Raw genomic sequence first — 19,301 nt, 5'->3', positions numbered from 1 at the left:
TGTTTTAACACTTCAAAACGTAATTAATTAAAGTAATTAAGAGGAAGCACAATTACAATTTCATGAAACAAAACGGAAATGATATTAAAATGAATATAATCGTAATTTAATAGGTGACGAGGATCGTGCTACCAGACGGGTTTCGTATCTGAAAGCGACGTGGGGCGAACGAATGCATGTCGATAGTGATTTGGAGCTCAGCGATTCTGAACCCGTTCACATTCACAGAAGGTAAATGATCTTTTATAATTCGTGCTGATTTCAAGTCACCGATCTGTGTTTTCTCAAACGCACAAAGATACTGTCGATAATACATTTCTCCTCCTATGCTTCTCATAAGTTTTGCTCGCACACGATGAAATAATGAGCAACGTTGGCAATTTCGTTATCACCTCAAAGGTGTTAATTGTAAGTATGTCTCGAAGTTGTGCACCTGTTCGTGTCCATGTTTCCAGTGCGCATAGACGATGGCGACCGCCTTTATTTCCGAGCGACATAACGCCCCTGCGACGCATCTTTGAGGATATGACGCAGGCCGCGTCCTTACATCGAAACTCTCATCATCGGTGAGGGCGAAAGATTCCGTTTGCGAAGCACGGAAAAAAAAAGTTGTATTATCTATGCTCCGCGTCTCCTCCTCTAAGCTAATGTACATTTACCTCCGCTCTCTCACTCTCGATCCGCTCGTCGTTTCTGTATATATACGTTTGCGCTATTTACCTGCCTGTAAATGGTGACGAGTGACGAATAATGGTGTAGCAATGCCGATAAAGCATGAGAGTTGTATCATATTTTGTGTATCATCTTTTAGCGACATTTCGAAAAAAAAGACATGGCCGTTCATCTGTGTACTGTTTTTTATATCACAAAGTTAAGAAATCTAGAAACTATTAAAAAGATTATTTATATAATAAAAAATTAAATTAAATTAAAAATGGGAAGCATCTCGAAAGAAATGAAAAATTCCATCTACTACGCTACCAACAAATTTAGTGAAAAAGTGAAAAAAAATATACTAAAAAAAAGAAATTTGTTTATAAAAAAATAAATTTAAGTCAGATGAAATAAAAATAAAAAATTAAATAGCTTAAAATAAAAAATAAAATAAAGAGTAGGAAAGCGTAATGAACCAAAAGAGCTGATAATTTCTCAATAGAGATATATACCAAATGTATCGCGGCCTCGCAATTCGTACTCATTAATTGCTCGTGAGTGGCGTTAGATAAGATATCCTTTCTTGTTTATTATTCCTACTGTGATAAGGGACACAGATGCATAAAATGCGACACATTTCTGTTCGTGGCTCTGATATTAAAATCATATGTTGTGTTCGTTCTGTTATGCCGTTCTAGATTTCCTGACACTATAGATGGATATGTTAGTGTCCTTTCAGATATTGATTTGGCTGATTGTTACTAACGGAATGACATTAATAAGCTAAAGATCGATGTGATCGCTGTTTTCAGTATCGTTTTCAATTTAGAAAAAGATGAGAATATAGAAAGAAATGTAGCTGTGTAATTTTACCATAATATTATGGTAAAATTTCTCCTATTATTTTTGAAATCGGAGATGGACGACTGTATCATTCTATAGTTAAACAGAAAGTAGCAGTGCACACATTTACAAATAACGGTTTTATTTCTTTTCCAGTAATAGCATTACTGAGGCGCATAGTACCTCAAACAGCTGCGATGAAACTGTAAAGGATGTTGAACCAGTGGAACGAGAGGGAACACTTCATGTTAAATTCACAGTGCTCGATGGCAAGGTGAGATCACAAGTTCAACAAATGAATTTTATTTAAATGCGTTAGAATGCATTGACTATATTAATTTTTCTAACTATATTTAATAATCCTTTAGCGATCTACCGATCGTTCCTGGAAGCAAGTTTGGGGTGTTCTCCGTGGTCCTATAATATATTTCTACAAGGATCGTCATAGCCAGGTGAATAACATTTAAACGTTATTGTTTACATATCGATCAGTGATCGTCAAACAAAAAAATATAATATTTTATTGGTCCTTCTTTTATAGAGTCCTTCGTTGAGCACCGACAGCGAAACAAATGCGGGACAAAGTGTCGACGTTAGATGTTCCGTGGTTGACGTCGCTGAAGATTATACAAAGCGGAAACACGTGTTGCGAGTGGCAAATCCTACGGCAGAAGTGCTTTTACAAACCGAGGATGCAGCATCCATGGCTCTTTGGTTAAGGTCACTTCATTCTCATGCTGCTGCAGAAAAATCATCGGTGAGCATTAATTATAGGATATTCTTTTTCGGAATCATTTAAGTTAGAAACAATAAAAAAGAATAGGTGAAGATACGGAGCCAATACTAAAAGTCTTCTGCTATTCCTATTTGAACAACTCCGAATTAGACTCCAAGACTCCTTGTTACATAAAAAACATATTCATTTACAGGACGCTGTATCTTGCACATCGAAGCAGCAAGCTGTTCCGCAAACTCCCACAACTCCAAATAGCGGCATTCCTCCGAGTAACATCCAAAGATTGAGTCCTCTGCCGAGCCACAAAGGCATCAAGAAACTGACGTCATTTAGGAATCGATCGCCGACGGGTCAATCGCCGGTGAACAAGACGCGCAAGCCAAGTAATCAGATAGTGGAACCTTTACCGTCGCCTAAGTCGAAAACTTGGAAGGGAAGAATGGCGAAACAATTTAGGAAAATGCACGGTCAAGCCGGTGGCGCGCCATCCTCACCTACGGCGCAATTACCACCAGAAGGGGCCACCTTCAAAGTACCACTTGAACTCTGTCCGCCATCCTCGTTCTCCGAGTACGTGCCGCTAATTGTCGAGATGTGCACGAGTATTGTCGAGGCGAGAGGACTTGAGGTTGTGGGCATCTACAGAGTGCCAGGAAACACTGCTGCGATTGCCCAACTTACGGACAGTGTCAACAGAGGTTTCGAGAACATTAATCTTCAGGTATTCTATCTGACAATGCTTCCGCGAAATAGATGTGGATATTTTTCCTGAGACTTTTTGAGATTTGACTTAATTTCTTCCATAGGATCCGAGGTGGAGTGACGTTAATGTAATCTCGTCGTTACTGAAGTCGTTTTTCCGACAACTTCCTGATTCCTTGCTCACGGCAGAACTGTATCCCATGTTCATCGACGCCGATAAGATAGAAGATCCACAGAGGAGAATGACCACGATACGAAAATTATTACGAGATCTTCCAGAACCTCACTTTGAGACACTGAAATTTTTAATGCAACATCTAAAGAAGATAGTAGAGCATAGCGAGATCAACAAAATGGAAGCGAAGAATTTGGCCATTGTTTTCGGACCAACATTAGTGCGAGCGAGTGGTTCAAGAGACAATATGGTCACTATGGTCACCGATATGTCACATCAATGTAGAATAGTCGAGAGTCTATTGAATAACGTAAGTCTTCATTAAATAAGGAAAATGCCTTAAGTGCTAGTATAAAATATCGACGTGTTTCGATTCAATATATTTCAGGTCGATTGGTTCTTTTTGGAGGACGATTTGGACGATTTAAGCAGATTGAGCGTAAATTTAAGCCTTCCAACCGATAGTTGCGAAGTTGAACCAGTATCCAATCATAGTCTTCTATTAAACAACATTCAGAAAATCGAAGGTCATTATGTATATTATTTTTTACGTGTTACATCATATCTACTTTCTTACATATTATTTTATATTCAGTCATTTTTCTTATCTTCGATTTTAAATTCGACCTTAAATACAAACGTTGTTTTCTTTTTTATTTTATCACTAACATTGTTAGTACTTTTAAAAAATAAGTTGGAGCGTGCTATACGTTATATCGACAAAAGCAATGTATTTATCTCTTTTTTTATTAATCAAACAGGCATGCGCGATATGGCATCCGCTAGAGACATCGTATCTTCAATTATATCCGCAGCTAATAAAAAGATACAAAGAAGACGAAAGAATCAGGATGAAATTGACAACAGTGAACATGATAAGGTTGGTACTAATCATTTATGATCATAATTAGTTATGAATAAAATATAATATTATATTATAATAAATATTATATTACATTATATTTATTATATTATGTTATAATACATAACTTTTTCGTTTATGTATATATATCTTCTTCGACATATTAATTTAATATTTAATAAATTAGACCAAGTCGAAGCAAGAATCAGAAAATTTGCCGACCATTCGACAGAGTATGGCCTTAAATGAGCGACAGTGTTCCGTCAGCGAAATCGTGCAGATGCATGAAAGCAAGAATCAATCGAACCATTCTACGGATCGTTCTCTGTCGGTTGACGCGAACAGTGATTTGTCACACAAAACGTCTTCATTGAATCGTGCCAAATACGCGATTCAATCCGCACCTCCGTCTGTAGACTCTACGAGATTGTCGATTGACACTGGTCTGAGTTCAGCGGAAACGAGCTCCACCGTGTCCAGCAATGCTTCGTCTAACCAGACGAAGCAAAGTAACGACGAAGTAACGATTTTAACGTACGCCGGTTTAAGCGCGACTACTCAGGAGAGAGTACGACGATTCGAGGAGGAAACGAAAGCGATGCTGCAGAGAGATCAGCATCGACAGAAGCTCGAAGCAGAGAAAAGGGAGGAGGAGAAACGGAGAATTGAGATAGAGTGGCAATTGGCGAAACGAGAAATGGAGAATGACGATCTGCTCGATAGTATAGTCGACACTACGGTGTCGCCAAATCTCTTGTCGGAACGTCTCTCCGGTCTAAACGAGAGGCTTGCCGATAAATCATTAATAGATCTGCCCGAAAAACATGGCAGGTCACGATCTACCACGAGACCACCGCTATCCATAGCCGTGCAACAACATCCCACGATACATAAAAAAACCCAAGCTAGCAATCAACTAACTAGCATACTAGGCGAAAAGATGAACAACGGCGTCATTAAGAAATTTAAGACGGATAAAGATGTAAGCTAATTACAATTTTTCTTTGAACGATCATGGCATGGTAAAGGTGTGAGTCAATTTTTTTTTATACCGTGATATATCAAAATCAACACAAATAAACTTTCAAGAAGTAGAAATTGACTTGCGCATTACTTTGCCACAAAAGATCTGTTTGCATTGCTTGCACTTTTTGCACTTGGAATCTTTGCTTTCTCTCGTTTTAAGTGCAAAAATATTTGAAGATTTCAAACAGTGCGAATAAACCTATTGATGCGTTTTATTTTCGACTGATAGAGCTTACTTATACGAATTTGTTGGTGTTACAGCCGTCGATGGAATCGATTTGTTTACCGCCAGTTCGATACGGAAGTCTGGACTCTTTGCACGAGGTTCACAACTTTTCGCAGTCCTCCCCGTCACCGTCGCAGCAACAACGAGGCGTTCCCGGCGACGGCTCGGATGATGGTTAGTATCACATTTTTTTGTAATTCCATGTAATGTCGTGTTCTGAGTCTTCTCATATGCACTAAATACCGAAGCAAATTTTTCGTGCTATTGATATATTTCTAGAGTTATATATTGCGATAAAGTAAAAGTGTATCTGTGTGAAGCAGTGTATGAACACACGACAATGTTTCTCTTGTACTCGACAGGAATATTCATAGATAATTAGCGAATATCATATAAAAGCTGATAATCGGAATTTGAGCGAGTCAAAAGGTCCATATATATATAATGTATTATATGTTATATGTATAAATAGGGCTGCGCAGGAAAAGTAGCGATACATGATAAAAAAACAATTCCATCGCTATTTCTGTAGCATTTCATCTATATATTAATTTCATTCGTATATATATTGATTCTTAAAAAAAAACATAACGCGTGAAAGTTAAAACTGTGAGTTTTATAACGAGTATAGAGTAACGTATTCATTGTATAGGAAAGAATGTAGGTACATCATTGCTTGTCTCTTCATTTCTCCGCGGATATATATTCGACTTCTATTTCTTAAATCCGTGTATAATTAGGACGCGTATATTCTATCCCGTAATATATATCTGTCTCTATTCATATTCTCTTTTATATCTTTTTTCTCTGTATAATATCGCTTCTGACGATCGGTGAGTGTAGCAGGATCTTGTTTTCTGCAGTGGACACAGAAGATACTCACTATTAACAAAAAGCTTTCTAGGTACATTCTCTCTTCTTATTTGCTTCAAACGATTTTTGTCGATTAATTATACGATTATAAAGTGTATGTTACAAAGTTATCACGGAAATCTTTCGATTCTCTTACGTTGCGTTCGCCATTATTATCGCGCGAACACAGTTCGGAGCATAGCAACTTATTTCGCATATTTTTTAGTACGAACACATGTTCACGACACACGAGGCTTCTTGTAACGAAAACAGATCTTTAATTTTAGAAAATACTTCTTATACTTAATCTTAGTATTTTCGCGACCGAGCGCAAAGAGGGTCGGCCATAGAAAGAGCGCTGGATAAAAAAAGAAGAAGGAATAATACCCACGCGACACATTTCGTCCGAAGGACGTCGCGTGGACGTCATGATAGCTTGCACGTCATACAGATACCGTGACACATAATATGTCTTTCGGATGGGGGTGTACTGTGTGTATACATATAGTCTCTGGCCTATTATTAGATGAATTTTTTGATAGGTTTATCTTGAGTGATCGATTTTCTTTTTACATATCTAAAGTAAGGTTTTCTCATTTGTTTCTCAATTAATAAAAATATAGTTTTATTAGTCATCCAATATTTATTTTTTTTTAATAAAAAGATATATAACGTATATGGTTTTTAACTATTTTATTAATTACCATTGGCAACTGTTAAAAATCTTGATTGTAATAATATTCAAATTAAATCTTATACTGACAAATAAAAAATAAACAAATAAAACGGAATTTGTATAATAGCAACGGAAGATATATGAATTTTTGTCTGTCTCTTCTACAATTGTAAAGAGTTCATACTTTTTTATATATACATTGTAAGCGACGAGTAAATTAAAATATCCATTTTATAGGCAACTATTTTCTTTACATATTTCAACAACGGTTACAACAATGATGATAAATGTGATTTTTAAAAGACAATAAATTGTAAGAAGTATGATGTGTCTAATAACATGGTCAGGAATTATGTATATCTTTTTCAGAGTTACACGTCGCGTCTGTTGGCCGGTCCTCTATTTATACGCTGTTGTCATGTGCTGCATGCCACTCTTTGGCTTTCGGCGTTGAGAAAAAAAAACAGATGTATTTCACACTGGCTGCTTCTGCGATCTTCAGCGACTTTTTCTCATAGATGTCGGCGTTGCAAGGACTGAGACATCTTTTTATCTTATTTTCATACTCGATATCTAACGAGAGAGAAAAAAATACTCTTATTGGATATCGTTGTGAAAATAATTAAAAAGAAAGTACAAGTTTTGAACCCTTCTAACGCCGGCTATGCAAATTGTCGGATAAATAGTTTCTCTTGATATGCATGTTCTTGGAGGATCTATTGTAAGCGCTTCGAATGATTCTTCAACCGTTGCTTCACAATGATAACTTTCTTAGAAAAGTCACACTTTACGTCTCGATCACGAGCAATTTCTTAACGATACAGTTTGAAGGCATTTTCTCACACGTGACCATTGTAAGCGATAAGTTTTGATGGGGCGGCTGTTTTAACTGTTAGTGAAAGTAATCTAGTCTCGCACCTTCCCATCACACACGTACGCATCTCTGAATTACACACTTATCTTACTGCTCGTCTGCCTGCCTAATTATGTCGTTAACGACTGCCTCTGCCGATTGATTGTGCTCTTAATTATAAACTGATTATCTGCCCGTCTCAGTCTACGTCTTTGCGATCAGACACGCCCGAAAAAAAAATGATTTCATAGTTGGCCCGAGAACGGCGTATTCCTTCGAAGATCTATGAGCTTTGAAAGGAACGAGGACTAAATCCGTCGACCACGGCTGAGAAATGGCTAAAAAAATTCAATTTTCCTCGCTGTATTTTTTTATCTCCGCGCTTTTCTCTCTTTTTATTATTATTATTTTTTTCTTCCTCTTCGCTAAGCTCAATGTTTAGTCTCTCCGTCGTGCAAGGCATTTATTTTCGTTTTTTGAGCGGATCTCAAAAAGATAAGATCTAAGATCTCGCGGCGCCAATCGGCTCATGAGGAATACACCTCGGATAAGAGTAACAGCTCGGATAGAAAAACCATAAAGACATACGGTGAGTCCAGACGCAAAGGAGGAAGACGAGAGGAAGAAATTTGTGCTCTGCCGCGCCGGCCATCACGAATTATATGACGAGTGCGAATGACGAAACGAAATGGTTGAATACCACGTATAGGCATACAGCAAGCCCGGGTTTTTGGTGGTACATATCGTCCCACCTGTACGGTACCGCAGGTCCCGGTAGCGCCGCCCCGAAGACACCGACCCAGTCGCCAATGTCAATGCCAGTGCCGGTCGCAGCGGTTCCAATGTCAATGCCCATGCCCGTGCCCGTGTCAGTACCATCAGCAGGAGCAACAGCAACAACAACGGCAACAGCAGCCGCAGCAGCAGCGGCAGCATCATCGCTGGCAACTGTTGTCGCGTCTGCAGCAGCTACCGCATCATCGGCGACCAACGAGCCCACCACCACCGCCAAGACTCTAAACCGATTTCTCCGAGGTAAATTACAGGTCCGCTCTGCCAGACCAGAGAGTCTGGAAATCAGCCGCATCCAGCATCCGAGATGTCCAACGAGCTGACAGCTGGCTCACCCGAATGGCTTTGACACACTATTTTCAGTTTTACATACATTACTAAGCACGCGTTCATACACGCAGACATATACATACGTACATACACATTGTTATTTGTGTAATACTTTTCCTACGACTAACCGTCTATTATACATCCGTGCTACGTCCATTTCTCTCGTTCATGCTATCCACCCATTCTCGTTCGCGTTCATCTCTCGTTCCGCCCAGTGTGATAAATTCGCTGTAAACTCCGTCAGTATCTGCACTACTATCGAGAAGAATGTCAGCAAGTCTCATGGCTTTCACGCGCGCAATAACGCTGGAGACTGTTTCCTTGTTTTTTTTTTTTTTTTTTTTTTTTTTTCTTTATTTTAACTTGCTAGACAGGAACTACCTTGTCTCGCTGATGAGCAGGAGTTGCGCTCGACGAAACCTGCAATGTCGTCTTCCCGTGCTATTTTATTTTTACCATTTGTGCTGTTCGGATGTTCGAGCGTATGATTATGAATGGATTCTATAACATGTACAGCGTCACTAACTGCAAAAATGTAACACGTTATTTAGAATGGAAAGTATTTTACGCAAAGATATATCGAATCTCGCTTTAAAAAAAGCGATAATGAATTTGGCGATTTTAGCGAATGTTGTTTCAGTTTTTGATAAGTATTTGTTTAAGTATTTTTTTGTTAAGTATACTTGGGAAGAACGACTTTGCTAAAGTAAAAAATGTAGCTAGATACAAATCTGAAAATAATTATGTTGGATGCTCAAGTTGTTAGAATGTTTTTTTGTTTAGAAAACTTTTTGCAGTCTTGCTGATCATGCTTGAGCGTCCTATATAATTACTTTAATGGTCTAACATAATTTTCAGTTCTGTCTTTAGTTACACAAATTTTCATAATATCTCATATTATTTTTATAAAAGTTGATCTTTTTTTCATTTATGAAGATTTTCGGAGAAAATTTAAACTTCTTTAGATTTTATAAGTTTCTTTTTCAGAAATTATAGAATGAAAAATTTTTTTAATTTTAGAATATTTCAGAATTTATATATAACAGGCCTGGGCAAAATACACCATTAAAGTATTTGAAATACAAAATACTTCCAAATTTTTTATTTCAAATGTAAAAAATTCATTAAATAATCTTTTACTTGAAATACAAGATACACATTACGTTTCAAATACAAGTATTTAAAATATACCCTCTGATATATAGAAAGAATTCTAGAAAAGATTTAGACATTTTCAGAAACTTCTGAAAAGTATTTCAATTCGTATAAGAAATCTCAGAACCTTTTAAAAAAGTAAGAAATTATAAATAGAAAAGTAAAAATTCTGAAAAATACTAAAGTTTACATTAAAATTCTAAAAAGTTATATATATAACTGTAAATTTTTAAATATTTTAGCCAAGTCATTCTTTTTGTGTATATTTTATATGATTTTGAGCTTCTTAGCAATACCGTTCATATATTGTTTTTAAATACTTTTATGTACGTCGCGTATCTCCTGTCTTTTCTTTTTAATCTCTATTTTTATATTACTTGATGACGCCCTTTATGAAAGCAATTTACAAACATTTACTTACATTACGTACATCTATGTACATATCTTTCTCTACATATACTATGTACATATCTTTTTCATCCTGTGTTTTCAATTGTTTAAAGACATTTTCTTCATCATTTTCATGCTTTAGCACGAAAAAAAGAAAAGGCATTGATGATGCTAATTATGTTATTATTGCAATATATACAGCTATCGAAACAACGATTATTTTATTAATAACAGCAACAATAACCGATATGAGAATGCTGATAAGAAATTGAAAATAATAATTTATTAATCAATTCTCTTTTGTAATAATTTTGCGTTTACTATCGACGGTGTTTCGATGCTGCCATTGTTATTGTTTATATTATTTCTATTGCAGTTTTTTTTTTGCAGCGATTTTGTTTCCCAGGAATGCACTCACGCAAGAGTTCACCAGTTGCGCGATAAACGAAGCGCATATACACTTACTGGTATTCACCCTGTTTAGCGATTGTGTCACGATTATGTCCGTTACAATAACGATCAAGTAACCAATTCGGTGCTTTGAGTGTTTTTTTGGCGTATGAGTTCGCGCCGCGTCGAGTCTCACATATTCCACACGATTAACACAGATTTCCTATTACAGGTAGCGACCTTCTAACGAGCCTCACGACTACGTTCGATCGCAAGTGGAGATCCCTCGTCAATCAGTCATCTAATCAAACGCAGCTTCCTCCAGAACCCACAGCCTGCAACAAGGACGACATTACGGAGCATCCGATACAGAAGTCGAGCACGTCCTTGAGATTCAAATATTCGTCTGCCGAAGCTTATCGTGACCCGAGTCTTCATAAATCGCTCGACAAGAGTCACCTCTCCCGCTCGAAGGATGTAAGTACGCGATATTGCGCGTTGTAAAGCTTCCGAAGCTATCATTGTCGTCAAAGCGAATGGACTGACTATCTCAAATAACAAACTTTCGTCTAGATTTTAGCAAAAGGGAGAACGTAACTTCAAAAGAATGCAAATACGCGATCATATTCTAATGTAATAAGTCAGACAGTATCACATATTTTGCTTAACACTTTGACTGCCATGTGTATCTAGTTAGACTGCCGCATGTATCAGTTTAAATACACACACATTTCCTACTTAATATCACTGTGTCACGTTGGGGAATTTTCTTCTAAATTTGCAAGTTTTTTTCATTCAAGGAATTTTTTTGGGGGGTACTAAAAAAATTTAGAAGAATTGTTGGGGCATTTTTTGGGAAGAAAATAGAGAAAAATATTCAAAGACACGTTACATTAAAAAGTAACGAGTTACAAATTACGAGTTTTTTTTTCAATAATAAGCAAGACTGTTCCAACCTGTTATAAGTAACTATTGATTGTGCCAACTCTGATGATATTATCATAAAAATTCACCACGTTATTACTAAATCGTTATTATAATATGGTAACTAAATAACGGTAGTTACAGTAACTAGTTACTTCCATCCCTTACAGTTATTATTTATCATTATCATCAATTTCCATTTCGTTTACCGCAGGACGCTCCTGAAAAGGACACCGATTCAACGGTAGCTGACGACATGCCGCATCCTTTGGAATCCGTCACGCCGAACAACGACAAGCAGAGATTGGAAACGAAGTCTGCGACAAATCACACAACGGAAAACGAGGATCAAAGAGATGTGGAGGGGGACGATCGTCTGCGTGTGGGAAACCCGAAACGATACGAACTGACGAACGAAAAGAATCTTCAGGAAAGTAAATCGGAAAACAACGACGTTAGTGCAAAAGTGGAGGATAACAGCAGGAATCATCATTACGAGACTGGAGATTCCAGTTACTCCAACAAACTGAAAAAATTTGAAAGCTTGACGAATTGTCAGGCGAGGTCTCGCTTAAAACGGTCGGAGTCTCTGAATAAGAGGACTTGCGAGAACACCACATCGCGATTAAAAAGATCGGAAAGCTTAAATAAACATTCAACCGAGAGACTATCACCGCTCAAACGATCTGAAAGCTTAAACAAACACTCCGATAGATCGGAGTCGCCGGGCAGTAAACTAAAACGCTCGGAATCGCTGACGAAGACTGAGAAGACCGAATGCAACATCAGCAAACGGCGACAATCGGTGCGAAAAGAGAGCGCCACGAAATTAAAGCGGAAGAACGGGATGTCGGAACGATCGATCAAACGAAGGCACACTGTCGGTAGCACCAAGGACTTTGACAAGGTGCATTGGCTCGATAATAAATTGCAATCGGAAGCCGAGAGAGTCATTAGAAGCGACTACAGACCGAAGAAGAGCCAGCTCAGAACCAGCTCCCCCGATCTCAGCACCAATCGAGTTGGCATGGCTGATACGAGTTTTCTGATCGAGGTGAGCTTTCGTGGGCCCAGTAACGTCGTCTTCAACGTAACCAACGCCGCTCGGCCGCAGTCATTGCCGGACGCGAGTCTCGCGTCCAAGGTTTTCAAGGTGCCCCTCGAGAGTCACGTATAATATACACTCGAATAAGTCACTCGATAAATTTCTATATTCACCTCTGAATAATACATGCACACGGTGCTGTTGTCATATCTATATTTACCTGCCATCATTTTTAATACTTCTACCGGTTTATATTATATATAAACGGAATTATATCAGATTTTTATATACTCCATAATAATTGGATCGCATCTTTGTTCGCCGGAAACGCTGACATTCATTAATCGCCAGTGTGCCAAAAATCTATCATTCTATGAATCATTTCTCGTTAACCGTTAATCGAAAGATAGTATCGAAGATTCATTATGACTGCTAGATGGATTAGATAAAGGAGAAGTTATCTATCTCCACGTTCTCTGCACTACTAATGTTTTAATCTTCAATTGAGTTTAGTGTTTAATATGAAATTGTTCGAAATGATCGAAAATCGTCCTGGTTTATCGAGCCAGAAACTATTAGTTTTTCTTTCTCTTTGAAGAAAAAGATAAAACACATTTTACTGATCTGCGGATAGCAAAAATGAAGCTAATCTGCATTGAGGCAACGTAAGAAAGTTATTTGGTGATTATATATTGCATGTGGTATCTGCATTGTGTCAATTTTATATATATAAATATATAGGTAAATATAAATATATATGTATACACATTATCTTTTACTTGTGAATTGTGATTGTGACATTTTTTTGTACATATGATGTATAATGCGAGCTGATTCGATTAAGCATTAACTATAGTAACTATAGTAAGGTGACTATATATATTTTACGTCTTTAAATTTATATTTTAATAATCACTTAATAATCATATTGCAGATGTTCTATATGCGTGCGAAACTAGCTCGATCCTCGTGTGCGGATTATTGGCTATACGCGAGAATGCACTATTTTTAACGCAGATATGACAAAGGTGATCATTAGGATAAAAATAATGACCGTACATGCGTTTTGCAGGCTTATAATTGCCGAGTTTCCACGACATGTAATCGCGAGCGATCGGTACACTTGAAAGTTCTTTAATAAGTAGCATCCAATAGCGTTAAGAAACTTTTTTTACATAAGCTCTCCGATGAAAAGTCTACAATGTGATAAAAACTTAATTGATCGCGCGCCTGTACGTCGATGTACGTACACATATCGTTACGCGTATTACGGTTGTGTTGCGTGCATGCGTGCGTGCATGCAGAGATTTACACGAGCGCGTGAAAAACCTATTTTCTATGTGCATTGTGATCGATATTAACGATCAGTCCTGTACTCTGCTGCTGTTGCGTCATTGTAAATTTTATCGTACAGTAAAAGGCAAAGCGCGAACGGTGCCGTCAATTATAATATACATTCGGTGCCTCGCACAATGCGGAATCTGTCCGTTTTAAGGTAAATGACGATGAGAATTCCTACGTGAATCCGTTAGGATCTCGACCGTTTTCCCAGATCGGTCAGATTTCCCATTGTGCCGTTACGAGGATGACACGTTAATCGGTGCAATACGTATGTGTATTGCTTGTATCGTCGTAAGATAGTTTACTCAATATCTCAGATGCTTGGGTCTCTTGTGTGGATCGTTAGTGTTGCATTATTTGTACCCCGAGAACTATATACTATGCAAAACTTTTTGCCTTTATCTTACCTTTGTAATTTGCGTTTAACGCGCCGTATTGCATCCAAGCTATCGATAAGCGAATATCAAACGAGAAATCCACTCGTTCAATACCGCGAGTGTGGCTGGTGTCGCGCCCGGAATTTCGACCACGGATACACGAAAAAAAATGTATTAACAGCAGTCTAATTGAAAACAGCCTTATTGAATCGTGACGTCATACGCGAGAAATGTCGTTCGCTTATGACACAATTCTCGCTGATGACGTAAATATTCAATGTGGCTAAGATAAGTACTCCAAGAGTTTTAAATATTATATATTTTATTAAAATATGATGTGTGTTTTATTATTAATATTAAATTAACACAATTATCTTCAACTAAATAACAACGAATGAAGGGCGAAGTAAGAGTCAGCACATTCCTTTAAAAAGACATATAATTAAAGACATAAATTAAAAGTACAGAAAAGATAAAAAAAGAAGATGTATGCTAAGAAATAATAATGGTGAAAGGTAAACATATAACATACGTATGTTATTATTTTTTAGCATACATCTTTTCTACTTTTTTTATCTTTTCTGTACTTTTAATTTATGTCTTTAATTATATGTCTTTTTAATTATATGTCTTTTTAAAGGAATGCGCTGACTCTTACTTCGCCCTTCATTTGTTGTTATTTATCTTCAACTAGTTAGTTATGCTGTTAATAAATCTTTTTTCATGTACGATATCTGCGAATTATAAAGAAGTCTGCATACGCGACATACTAATCGCGACTAAGTTTAGCCTTAATATAAATGTAGAATTCACTCGGGATTGGCGCAATATGTTATCCGTTAAGTTTATGTGTTAGAAGATTTAATCTGTAAATACGTATAGCTAAATTTTTTTTCGCGAACCACCGTACATCACGTGTTATCTCTTCGTCTGTCCGGAGCGAGGCGTTTAAACAACTTTACGTAATACCAGTTACTGTCGCGCGAATTGAGAAATCCGAAGAGAAATAAAGTAGCCGAAGACAATCGATTTGATTATTCATGTAAATACAAATGTAACTAAATTCTAAGAGATGACGATAAAAAGAGCGATAATTTATTTCGAGAGGGATATAATAATTGTGATCGTGTTATTTATTATTAATCCAAGTGGATAATATGTTCATCGCAAATTCTGAAAAGAACACGAAATTGTAAATAAATATATTACTAAGAGATTGAGAGATAGCTTTCAAGTGTTTCGCATCCTTGTCTTCTTCTATATAATTTAAGTCAATTATGTTATCTCTCCAACGCTCAACATTGTTTGTATTTGAAAAAAGTTGCATATTTATAGTTGAAGAAGTTGCATACAGATATGCAAATGCAAATATTGATTTTGAGATATGAATAATTAATTTTAAATTTTTTAACATTCTATTATAAAAAATGATTTATTTATAACTTTGAAGTAATAATGAATGATGGTATACAACACTGTATACGTATATAAATCATTATAACTTTTATAATTTTTATAACATTAGTTATAAAAACTATATTACATGGCATATATATAACATTTTTAGTATAAAAGTTGGCAAAACAGTTTAAAGTTAAACAACGATATATAATACATTTTGAACATTTTTATTTTAGGAACACTTTTATACCTTGAGAGATATTTTGCTTCGTTTCTTGTTAGAAAAGATTAATTTTTTTTTTTAACCGCTATAAACAGACTTTTTAATTGTGAAGAATAGTATGCAAACATATTACTTAGTTATGTTGAAAAAATTAAGATTTAAAAAATATAGGTATATGAATATAGACACACATAAGAATTCAAATAAATAATATGACGTTATAGAAGATTAAATCAGGTTAAACTTCAAGCGAACATTTCGAAGGATTTGATTGGCTGGATTTATCACATGATCATGAGAAGATAAATTCAGGCGATTCTCGAAAGAATAAGCGACGAAAGAGTGTTGTTCTTTGCAGCTGAATTTTGTCGACCTTTAAGTTTAATACTGTGCTACTACATAGAACAGCTCTATTAAAATTTACACGGCAAGCTGCAAGATCTTTAAGATATTCTATAGAACCAGTTCGCCTCCTCGCTGAACAAAATGAATGTGATACAAGCCGCCCCGCCAAGAGGACGGCGCGCTTATGCAAAAGGCAGAATCGTTTCGATATCGAATGCGCAACGCGCCACGAATATCTTTCCGAAATATCGTAAGTGGCATCATATCATTAAAAACTTAACGTACATGTCATTTTCATGATTTACCGATTTACATTCAGAAAAATTAAGAGAGCATTCTTCTCGCTTTTAGTATTATTTTATAGCCACTTTTTTAGGAAATTTTTTTTTAATATAATAATCATAAATTTGAAATTTATTGTTACGTTTATTCTTCGATATTTGAATTTTTTTACATGCCCATAAAACTTTTAATAAATACCATGAAAATTTATAATATTTGAAGAAATTTGTAAAAAACATTCAAATATCGAAGAATAAATGTAACAAATTTCAAATTTATGGCTGTTATATTAAAAAAAAATTTCTAAAAAGTCATTATAAAATGGCATTAAAAGCGAGAATACCTTAATTGAATTAATATCCCTTTGAATTGAATTAATTTAATTAATGTAAATAAGTGAAAAGGGTTTTATTCAGTCAAGCGAATTTTGATGCTTAATATTTTTTTCGTAAATTCATATACATTTTCCAGTTCAATTAAGACAAAGTGTAATTCAATTAAGATAAAATTTCAACAAAGTTCCTAACGATTATTGTTACGCGAATCATATGTTTTATTTCTAAAAATCAATTGATTGAGGTCGATTGCGATTTACGCCTGTGATATTTATCACAATTTTTCGTCAGTTTTTAAATATCAATACATTTTCAACTTTTAATCTGGCTACGTTCTCCATTTCGCCATTCGAAACTCGGTTTTTTATGGATATACTATTTCTACGGACGTAGAATTCGACTCGAGTTTTCTGAGGCCACCGGCGAATTCTGGACCCGCAAATTCCAATGTAAAGACGCCAAGACATAATCGCAGAGAAAACTACGTCTCTACATCGTCATATTTGCCGACCACTTCTCGCCGTAGTGTAGGGTGAGCTATAAATCTCGCCTATAAGTCTTTTTTTACAAAGAAGCTTCTACAATATTTGTTTAAAAATGTGTCAAAACAAATTTTTTTTTCTCTTGATAATTGATTTTTAACTTCTTGGTACACACATTAAAGATAAATAATTATCTAAATTCATAATTATTAAGGAAAAATATGTGTTTTATTTTAATATATTCAGTGACAAATATTATATAAAAATATTATATTTTATCTCGATATTTTTAGACATTTTACGTTATAATTGAAGAGTAGAAAAAAATTATAATACAATTATAATAAACAGATACCATAATGTATTTGTCAATCGACATATCAAAACAAAACTTTTCTCTAATTATTGGCTTTTAGAGATAATTTCATTTTTATATTCTCACACAGTAAAAATATTTCGTATTTGTATTAGAAATAGTCCGTTCAAGTCCTAACATTTTGTGTTAAATTTTTTTAACGTATTCGAGTATTAATTTAATATGATTATGTTATTTAAATAATTTAGGACACATGAAATGAGTTAAGTTTAACATAAATTTTCCAACGGTGCCTAATACATGATAGAAGAATAAATCGATTTACGTAAAAAAGTTATATTTATCATTAAAAAAGAGACATATCTACATTTTTTTTCTACAGAGTCATCCTTGTATCTATGAAAAAATAACACTATTTTTCTTTCATTTTTGCCCACACAACTCAATTATCCGAGAAACGTCCCAGGCACGTCCAGTTTATAAAATCATTGTATAATCCTATTTTCCTGATATTTTTCATTACAAAATATAATGTCTCGATATCTATTAGCTCGATTAATCCTACGAAATCGGCTACGACGCCGTTCGGCACGTCCAGCAACGCGGAATCCTGCGTAGTGATTGGTGAGTGAATGTAAAATGATAAATAATGCAAGTAACTTACTCTGTCTTATTTATCATTTAGCGTTAACTGCCGGCCGAGGAGATGCCAGGAACGAAGTCGGTTTGGCAGCGATAGATCTTCAATACCCGTACTTGATTCTCTGTCAGATCAGCGACTGTCAAACGTATGTGAATACTCTGACGAAAATCAACGTTGTCGACCCGGTAGAAGTGAGCACGTTTGGATGAAGCTTTTTTAAAATAGAAGATACATCAATTAAATGAATTGAAGGGATCATTAATTCGATAGGAGAAGTTATTATTTATTTCATGGGAGTTATATCCTCGTCATGCAATTTCTTCTCTTGTTATATTTTTAAGATACTGATGCCGGAAACGATGTGCGAACATCGTGGTCGTGGAAACAAACTGTACAGATCGATCAGAGAGAAATTTCATGCACTCAACATCACGCCGATTTCGCGAATACACTTCAGCGAGTCGACTGGTATGGAACGCGTGCGAACTTTATGTGCCAGGGAATATTCAACCGTGGAGCTAATAGTAAAGCAAAAGTAACGCTATCAAGATTAATCCCAATTATCTTTACATTACTCGTCTAGTTCTTTTTGACGTAATTACTCACGCGTGTGGAGTATTTTTAATATTTCAATTATGTCTTAAAATTTTCATCGTGCTCTTTGATGCTTTACAATTAAATGAAGATTGATAATATTTTATGCAGTCTTTATGAATAAAGTTAAATGCAAAATCATTTTTAATTGTAAAAAAAATTTACGCTAAATATAATAATGCGCAGTATAAATAGTATTTATACATTAAGCGAATTTATAAGTATCCAGGAATATCCTGGACACTCCACGCGAGTAATAAAGAGTTAATTATAAAGCGCCGATTATGTCCGCTATTCATAATAGGTTCTTATATTTAAGATACAGTTTTAA

General features: G+C 35.7%; 2 protein-coding genes across 9 annotated transcripts in view; both read left to right on the top strand.

The window, feature by feature from the left end:
* The window catches only part of LOC108750252 (rho GTPase-activating protein 21), a 40,012-nt gene extending 26,671 nt beyond the window's left edge, over positions 1-13,341 (top strand). For 3 of the 8 annotated variants that reach the window (XM_018489611.1, XM_018489601.1, XM_018489606.1), the window contains 15 exons: positions 114-231; positions 456-566; positions 1,654-1,771; positions 1,866-1,949; positions 2,039-2,254; positions 2,427-2,954; positions 3,040-3,420; positions 3,499-3,637; positions 3,872-3,990; positions 4,160-4,954; positions 5,260-5,398; positions 6,068-6,128; positions 8,315-8,640; positions 10,895-11,139; positions 11,801-13,341. In XM_018489611.1, coding sequence (XP_018345113.1) covers positions 114-231; positions 456-566; positions 1,654-1,771; positions 1,866-1,949; positions 2,039-2,254; positions 2,427-2,954; positions 3,040-3,420; positions 3,499-3,637; positions 3,872-3,990; positions 4,160-4,954; positions 5,260-5,398; positions 6,068-6,128; positions 8,315-8,640; positions 10,895-11,139; positions 11,801-12,763 — 4,343 coding nt within the window. In that variant the 3' untranslated portion in view covers positions 12,764-13,341. Of the gene's footprint in view, positions 1-113; positions 232-455; positions 567-1,653; positions 1,772-1,865; positions 1,950-2,038; positions 2,255-2,426; positions 2,955-3,039; positions 3,421-3,498; positions 3,638-3,871; positions 3,991-4,159; positions 4,955-5,259; positions 5,399-6,067; positions 6,129-8,314; positions 8,641-10,894; positions 11,140-11,800 lie in introns of those variants that run through there. The other 5 variants (XM_018489619.1, XM_018489627.1, XM_018489634.1 and 2 more) reach the window with 5 other exon arrangements.
* A 762-nt stretch (positions 13,342-14,103) lies between these two features.
* LOC108748988 (mutS protein homolog 4-like) overlaps positions 14,104-19,301 on the top strand; it is a 12,741-nt gene continuing 7,543 nt past the window's right edge. The window contains exons 1-4 of the mRNA XM_018487462.1: positions 14,104-14,126; positions 18,284-18,357; positions 18,419-18,567; positions 18,718-18,911. Coding sequence (XP_018342964.1) covers positions 14,104-14,126; positions 18,284-18,357; positions 18,419-18,567; positions 18,718-18,911 — 440 coding nt within the window. The remainder of the gene's footprint in view (positions 14,127-18,283; positions 18,358-18,418; positions 18,568-18,717; positions 18,912-19,301) is intronic.

This window comes from Trachymyrmex septentrionalis, unplaced genomic scaffold (genome assembly GCF_001594115.1).
Source record: "Trachymyrmex septentrionalis isolate Tsep2-gDNA-1 unplaced genomic scaffold, Tsep1.0 scaffold11, whole genome shotgun sequence".
Taxonomy (NCBI): Eukaryota; Metazoa; Arthropoda; class Insecta; order Hymenoptera; family Formicidae; genus Trachymyrmex; species Trachymyrmex septentrionalis.
The sequence above is the reverse complement of the archived record's forward strand: the minus strand, read 5'-3'. Positions and strand labels throughout refer to the sequence as shown.